Below are 8291 nucleotides of genomic sequence, written 5' to 3'. Positions count from 1 at the left end.
TTTGTGAGATGCAGAGAAGGTGAGCGGATGGTTTCTGCATGTGTGGTTCCACCGTGAAGCATGGAGGAGGAAGTGTGATGGTGTGTGGGGGGGGGGGGGGGGGAGTGGTTTGCTGGTGTCACTGTTGGTGATTTATTCAGAATTCTCAAGGCACAGTTAACTGGTTTCAGACAGAGGGTGAAAAGAGGTGCTGCAACGCAGGCAGTTAGAGAAAAATAAATATATATTTCAAGATTAAAGCATGTTAACACATAAAGGCACAAAATACAAATATGAAAACTGAAAATCAGCATATAGTGTCCCTTTTTTTGTTAAAGTTCAGATAAAGTGCCAGAGAAGTGCAGTCAATCCCTTAACCATTTCTCTACATATATTTATAACAAATAAAATAATTGTATCCTATGACAGACATCGAACAGAGAGATCTCCAGATGATTAGACTGTAGCCCTTTCCTGATCCATATTTTGTGTCTGAGCCCATTTTTCCAGCTCTGCCATTAGTTTAATTGCTTCAGGACGGTCTTCTGGCTTCTCACGCAGCATTAACTTGATGATTTCGTTCTGCAAAAGAAAATTATACTGAGATCTTTGAACCAATAATGTTATGCTGTCTACATTATTGTTGAAGCACTACTCAACAGTATTTCTGATATCGAGAATGATATTTTCTAGAAACAGTTATCTGCTACATACAGACAGCGGCCGTTCTGTTGTGACTCCTAATGAGTGGGGGTCGGATGAACTATTCAGATCCTTTACTAAAGAAAGAATAATAATACCACACTGTTAAAGCAGTCCATTAAGTATATTACTCAAGTTCTGCATTTAAACTCTTATTTAAGTGAATGTTTTTTAAGGAAGGCGGCTAATTGGTATTTTCATTATGAATTGATCTGCTGATTATTTTCACCATTGATGGATATATTTTTTATTTTCTAAAGTGAGACCTTTAAATCATTGGTTTGGTTCAACCAATTTTCACAACCTCAAAATGGTATATATATAAAAATAAATAAATTCCAATTATTAATATAAACATCAGCACATCCTTATGTTCGAGAAGCTGCAACCAAATATTAAAGTAAAAGGTCTCATGAAAAGAAAATACTTGAGTTAAATAGTACCTCAAATTTGAACTTGAAATACAGTAGGTCTGTAATAACAATATGTTAATTTACCTCTTTGGCAAAAGTCAGTGAAAACTCTTCAGGGAGCTTCTGACTTCTGGCATCATTCCAAACCTGGTATTCATAAAGTGATAAAAGGATAAATAAAAAAGAACAAATCAATACAATACAAAATGTAACAAGATATATTAGAAGATAAATGATATTGTTCCATCCTATCTGCTATCTATAGCACACTGGTTTTGCTACACACCATACTGATAAGTAATCTATTACTGATATTTCATATTTATTTATTTGTACATGATAAACATTATCCTACACAATATTGTGAAATTGTTGTGGCAAGTTATTTATCAAATTGGAAAAATGTAACACACAACACACACATTTCGGAAAGACTCACCACTCCTCTTTCGTGGCCAGTAGAGAGTTTCCAAAGGAGTTCAAAGTATATCAACCCCAGAGCAAATATGTCCACTTTTCGGTCATAGGTCTTCCCCGTTATCTGTGATAAGAATTGCAAATAGTAAAGACAGATGAAGATGAGAAATTTGGGAGCATCGTTAACGGTGGTAGGCATAAAGGTATAGCCTACCTTAGCCAAAGAGAAGAACACATTTGTTAAGACAACAATAAAGAACTATTAAAAGTTATTATCAGTCCATCTCACTTGCTCAGGAGCCATGTAAGTCGATGTTCCTCTGAGTCCAGTTCTCTCCATTAAAGCGGTGTCATCATCATCATCATCATCATCTTTGGTGACCATACCAAAGTCGCCGATCTTCACTTTTTCATCCACTCCAAACAGGATGTTTTCAGGCTTACCATTATTAAGAAAAACAGGAGTAAAATAATTGAAACCTAGCCCACAAAAAGGCATTAACACATTATAAAGTGAACCTAAGAGTTCAAAATGGATTTGAAAAGGTAGCTAAGGTTCAAACCAGCATTACATCTAAGCAGTGCTTGCTTGTATTGGGTCAATAAATTGGTCTGTATTGATCAATTAATAGCCTAATATTTGTGTAGTTGATTTCAAGGCACGAAGAGAAAACCCTATGTACCATATATTGTAGGTAGAGTCTATATCAACATTTGCCTCAGATATACACGGCAGAGTCTCACCTTAAGGTCTCTGTGGATGTGCCCCATGGAGTGAATATATTCGACTCCACAGACTATTTGCTGAGCAATGGCTACACTTTCTTGTCTTCTCTTGGAGTCTTGCAGAGACTGAGTGTTCTTCTCCTTTATCCACTTCTTAAGGGTTTTTGTTTTGCATAACTCCATCTGAATATAGAGGTACTTTGCTGATGGATCCTCTATAGACCTAAGAAAAGAGAGAGAAACATGATAATATTGCTCTCTTTTTGATAAAGTCACTTCTTCTCTTTATGTTTTGCTAATGTTTATGCTTTATGAGCCATGTGCAGGTAGTCGTGGCCCAGCCTTGAATCAAAGATATGCTCTGCATGCTGTCTATAGCCTGATCCAGGTTAGTGTATTGGACTTACTGGGAAGAGCTGAAACTGCCAGCTGAGTTTCCAGCTGCAATGTGACCTTGGTATCTTGAATCCTCCATCCAACATGTGTAGTATCTGACGATGTTACAGTGGAGAAGCTTTGACAATGTCCCCACCTCTCGAAGAGCTTTCCTGATCCAAAAGAGAACAACAATGGAATCAGTAATCAAAGTATTTGCATGCATACTGATACTGCATAATGCAAAGTTGATCTGTACTACTGCATACTTACTCGTTACTGCGGACAATCTTTACAGCAAAACCCTGTTTCAGCAGTTTGTCTCTTGCTGCGTAAACACAACCGTAGGCCCCTTTTCCAAGACACCCAGTGACATCAAATTCATCAGTAAACCTGTCGAGATCAACACTTTTGTTCAGGCAAAAGGGTTCTTGATTGTACAACAATTGTTGGGAGAGATATTTAAGAGGGTTCTTTTCATACCTTGAAAGGGTGGATGTCTGATTTTCAGTATTTCCTATGATCTTGTCTTTGACAGGATGCTTAGAGTACAAAAGAATAAGATACATTTGGTATAGTCAACATGTGGTACCCTGCTCTCATTGTTGTATACTCTTTAATAATAACACGGTTATTATTTTGCCCTCTACACATATCGAGTAGGCAGCTTTCACAGTTTTTCACATCACAGATTCTGACAGAGGTGGGAGAAGTACTATGATCTTGTACCTAAGTAAAAGTAAAACTACCAAAGTGTAGGAGTACTCTGTTACAAGTAAAAGTCCTGCATTCAAAATGTTACTCAAGTAAAAGTACTAAAGTATTAGCATGAAGTACTCATTGTGCACATTGGCCCATTTCAGAATAGTATATATTATATGTTTTAATTATAATCATTGCTGCATTCTGATTCTGATTATTCTGATGATTCTGATTAGTGTTATCAAAGCTGGTAAAAGCAATTTGTAATGACTTAATGTATACTGCAGGGTAGCTTGTGAATTTACTCCAGGTGTAACTAAAGTCTTATTTAAGTGTTGTTTAAATTTCACATTATTAATTCAAATATGTAAAGTAACTAAAGGTAATACATAAATGTAGTGCAGTAAAAGTACACTTTTACCTCTTGTCATGATTTTAGTTTTGTGTGTTTAGTTTCTGGTCTTATTTTGAATTTATTTTCTCCCTGTGTCTGGTCTTCCTTCCTGTGTTTACCCTCCTGTGTCTGATTGTCTCATTGTGTTCACCTGTTGCCCTTGTGTTTCTGCCTCCCCTGCCCAGCTGTGTCTTGTCCTGTGATTACCCTTCTGTGTATTTAGTCTTGTTTTCCCCTTTGCTCCATGTCCGGTCGTTGTCTTCCTTGCACCTCCATGTTTGTCCCTGTCGGGTTTTTGCCTGGATGTTTCCTCGTGCTACTGGTTTATGGATTTTAGGTTTTTTCTTGTTTGTTCATTGTCAACAGCTTTTGTTAAATAAAGCTAGCTTTTTGTTATACTTTGCACCTCTTCTCCTCATTCTGCGTTTGGGTCCTGATAACCCCCAACCCTGACACCTCTGGATGTAGTGGGGTAGAAGTACAAAGAAGCAAGCGGGAAAACCTTTGGAACTCAGTATCACTGTCCAAATGTGTTGTACTGCAGAGTATACATCACCCACTTTACACTTAAAAGGATGAATCAAACCCTCTCAGGCTTATGCTGCCATAGTTTTGAGTGGAGGTGTGCACCCTTGTAAATTTGTTATGGTCCTCTATTCTCAGCTGTTAAGGCCCTCTGGGATGTACTTGGAAAATACACTCTGAGATATTGAACATAGATGTAGCTCTAACTCCAGCTAAACAGTGTTAAACAATTAACCAAAATAAATAATAACAACAAAATATATATGTTTTGGATGAAAACCATGTACTGATGCAAGGCCATGTGCATGCATGTGTTCCAGCATTAGTTTTGTAATGTATGGCTGTTTAACTTGTTATATCTGTCTTGTAAGAGATATAATAAAATCTAATCAAAAAAGATTGTGGTATAAAGAACATACCTGATCCTTGGAAGAGTTTGATGAATCTGTGAATATTCCAGAGCCACTTGTACCCGTGGACATGCTTTGTGACGATGAAATAGACTCTCTAAGGAACATAATGAGAGGCATTGTTACAGCTTTCCCACGTTAAGCTATACAATCTGTTTCAATAATAGGATAAATAAGTGCCTTACAGTGAATTTGACAACCTGGTTGGGGTATCACTTTCAGACTCTAAGGGCATCTATACAAAAAAAAAGATAATTGTTAGAATGTAGCATGTTCCAAATCAAATAATGTACCTCTTGGAGCCCTTTTCAATATCATGTTTATTATTTAATGTCACCACGGTCAGATGCCGGGAAAACAGACCTGAGCTTGGGAAGGGTTTGTTGAATCTTCGAATGTTATTGAGGGACTTGTACTTGTTGACGTTCTTTGTGACGATGCCTCATACGAACCCCTAGGGGAATACAAGGACAGACATGAGTAAAGCCTTCTTGGTATTTCACTCCATGTTCTGCTTTCATACCAATGGCAATAATGCAAAATTCATACAGGGGAGCAGCGAAGTGCCTCTTGCAGCAATAACTAAATGTTTCTGCGGGGGTGAGGCTATTTATTTCTGTCATGTGTCACTAATGGATATAGAAGAGGAGGATGAAACCATATTTAATAGTCACACATACATGCACACAGCACACAAAGTTACATTTCACCTCTGCATTCAACCCATCAAAGAACTAGGATTGTAGAGCGCCCGGGGAGCAATGGGGAGTGGGGGGGGAAGTCCAATGCCTTGCTCAAGGGGACCACAGCATGGCCCAGGAGGGGAACTGGGACCCTCTCCACAGTCCAAGCCCCTGAGCCACTGCCGGACAAATAATTCCGATGTGAACTGAAAATGCATCCTCCATTTTGTTTTAGATCAACGCATTAGGGTTTTCTGCCGGAACATTCCAGCCACACTAGCCCGCAAAAAGTTAAACTATCCCCAACTTTTGTGTGGCCGCACATTGCCGCAAATTAAAAAAAAGCTGAGGTTGGAGCGGTACGCGCAGCTTTACGCATGAACGCTTGCCACAGTCAGCACTTTGCCACTCCCAGGTGTGAATTCAGAGTAAGTGCTTTACAGGGGAGTTGATGGCGTTGACAACACAGGCGGTGCACCACCTTCAGACACTGTTGATCTGACGGACAACTAAAATGAAAGAGAGGGTGTTTGACATAACATTAGACATTATCAGAAGAAAAGAGGCTATACAATACATTAAATCCATCAAACAGAAAAAATGAAATGCCTTGCTTGTATGTTTAATGTAAAGGGCTGACTTGTATATGGTCTCTGAGAGCATTAGGCTGCTTTCACAGAACCAGCAGTAAAAAGGCTCTGCACTGATATTGCAGTTGCGTTTCTATGGAAAGGGTAGTGCCGCCCCACCAGGAGGAAGAGTTCCCCTCTGCATCGGGCACCACCCGTAAATTGTTTTGAGCGATGCGCTCAAAGTTAAAACGATTTCAACTATAACCTAATTTACTGCTAACCTTTTGACACACAACCAACCTGATGACAGCCGTATAAAATAAACTTAACTAACAGTTTTCACTACAAAGATCTGTGCCCAACTTCACAGTGAGCAAAGAGAAAATGGTGTACCATGTAAATGCAGCTTTAGGGAAATTAAACCACTACTTTTCTGCTTAACTACCCTTAGCTGCCAGTTAAGTACACCTTGCTATCACCATTGTATTAAACTATTTTATTGTGGAGTGGACCTATTAAACTTCAATTGAGGATTTTTGAGGATTTAAAGAAGGACACAATATAAAATACCTTGCTGTCCCAGTCCGACTGCTCTTGAAGGGCAAACCAGGCGAGTTTAGCTGCATTTTGTTTGGCTTCCTTGTTAGTCCTTCCCTCAGCCACAGGATACTTCTTGTCTTCGATTATTAATCTGTAGGAAAATCTGTGTTTTTTTTAAAAGGAGGAGTTTAGTTCATAATTTTAACGTTTGAATGTTGTTTAGAACAGGAAATCAATGAAGAGTTAGCATAGAGTGACTTTAGTGTCTATTGAGGTTACAGAGGTTCAGGTTCATACTCACTGAGGCTCATGGGCTGGTCCCCATCTTCTTTCTTCGATGAATGTATGGCAGCGGTTTTTTTTCCGGCAGTAGTTGTCAATTAATCCAATGAAATTGTGTTGAGTTGGTGTAGGGTTGTAATTGACATCTGCAGTCTTGAGAACACAAATGCTATGTCACACCCTACAGCACATTTTAAGCCATGTATTTTACCTTTAATAATAGGGGCTTGTTAAGAAAACAGGACAATAAAATCTTACTGTCGCAACTCATACCTGATGTGCGCCCCCTGACAAGTCTCTCAGGGCATTTTTAGCAGCATCTTGCTTGGCTTCCTTTTTCGTCTTCCCCACACCCTCAGGATAGACTTTACCATTCAGGACTACCCTCTGGGTGAATCTGTAGAGCAATTGTCATAATTCTGTTATTCAGGCAGATTTGAAATAATGTTGGTGTGGTTGGGATGCATTAAATCAGTTGATTCTGCACACTATAATAGTAAGCCTCTAGTAACCATCCATATTGTAAATTGTTATGAACTTACTCTACTCCTTTAAGCCCCATACAAGATATGTGCTACTGCTTTAAAATGATCTCAATTGAATTGGCTACTATCAGGAGGAAAATTACTTCAGGGACATATAGTAAGTTACAAATATGTGTTTAAAAAACACATTATGTATATGTAACGTCCTTATATGTCATGATTTGTTTATTGTTCTTGTAGAGGTTGATTACTTGCACTTAGGACATTGTAAAATCAACAACCCCTTGAGAAGCTCAGTAAAGTCAAATAATGTCTACTTCATTGGCGATTATTTAATAAGGAATAAGTTAATTTATGCCATTCGTTATAAACAAAAGTTACATATGAGGAAGTAATCACCCAGAAATGACCGATCACTGTGTGAGTGAAAAGTGTGAGCTACTGTATTATGAACATGCAGGGCTTTAGGCCTACATTTACTGTATTCTGTATTGAGTTGATGTTATCTTACCAATGTAGACCAACCAAAAAGTAGTTTAATTATTCTTTAAGTGTATGTATTAACCATTAAGCTGTTTTTCTGTGAGAAGTCCAACAACATTGATATTGAACCACTCCCACTCCGTTCCGAGTCTTCCGACAGAATAATATAGCTACTGTAGCCTACACAGGAAGGCTTAAGCAAAACTCACGGGTAACAGGAATGTTATAAACTTACGTTTTATTGTGGTCTGGGCCAACAGAGCCAAGGACCTCATATTCAAGTAACCATTTTTTTCCCTCCGCGTACTTGTTCAGTTTGTCAACATCATTTCCACTTTCCATCTTAAATTAAGTCAAAATTCGATCCTAAATTACATAAAACGATAACATCGAAGTACACCGCTCACAGCAGTTCTTTGATTCCCCATTTTTGTTCAATTTTTGCTGCGGTATGTATCCTGCTTATATCCTTGCAGCTTCGATTCAGCTGACTTTGGATACAACTGAGTTTCGATTTCCTCGTCTACAGTAAACGTCATAACGTTACGTGGCTTGACAATAGCCTACTGATAAATGAATCCAGACAAAAAACAAATCTTACAT

At 38.4% G+C, this 8291-nt stretch overlaps 1 protein-coding gene across 1 annotated transcript; it reads right to left on the bottom strand.

Moving 5' to 3' along the window:
- Window positions 1-118: 118 nt before the first annotated feature.
- Window positions 119-8205, bottom strand: LOC117553328 (interferon-induced, double-stranded RNA-activated protein kinase-like). Its single transcript, XM_034227215.1, has 16 exons — window positions 7924-8205; window positions 6994-7117; window positions 6740-6873; window positions 6469-6601; window positions 5768-5835; window positions 5007-5097; window positions 4829-4878; window positions 4653-4740; window positions 3096-3154; window positions 2886-3005; window positions 2645-2785; window positions 2256-2460; window positions 1801-1950; window positions 1534-1635; window positions 1179-1241; window positions 119-561 (listed from the first exon to the last, which is right to left on the bottom strand). The coding sequence occupies exons 1-16, from the start codon at window positions 8028-8030 to the stop codon at window positions 436-438; spliced, it is 1761 nt and encodes a 586-aa protein (XP_034083106.1). The 5' UTR covers window positions 8031-8205; the 3' UTR covers window positions 119-435.
- Window positions 8206-8291: the final 86 nt, after the last annotated feature.

The sequence above is a fragment of the Gymnodraco acuticeps genome, unplaced genomic scaffold (genome assembly GCF_902827175.1).
Source record: "Gymnodraco acuticeps unplaced genomic scaffold, fGymAcu1.1, whole genome shotgun sequence".
Classification (NCBI taxonomy): Eukaryota; Metazoa; Chordata; class Actinopteri; order Perciformes; family Bathydraconidae; genus Gymnodraco; species Gymnodraco acuticeps.
Note: the sequence above shows the minus strand (reverse complement) of the source record. Positions and strands in the feature narration are given on the sequence as shown.

Excerpts from the sequence above, each read along its gene's own strand:
- LOC117553328 (XM_034227215.1), bottom strand. The coding sequence starts at position 8,030 with ATGGAAAGTGGAAATGATGTTGACAAACTGAACAAGTACGCGGAGGGA. Across the intron at positions 4,741-4,828 it reads ACCAGGTTGTCAAATTCACT|AGAGTCTATTTCATCGTCAC; the intron begins GTAAGGCACTTA and ends TATGTTCCTTAG. Across the intron at positions 562-1,178 it reads CACTGACTTTTGCCAAAGAG|AACGAAATCATCAAGTTAAT; the intron begins GTAAATTAACAT and ends TTTCTTTTGCAG.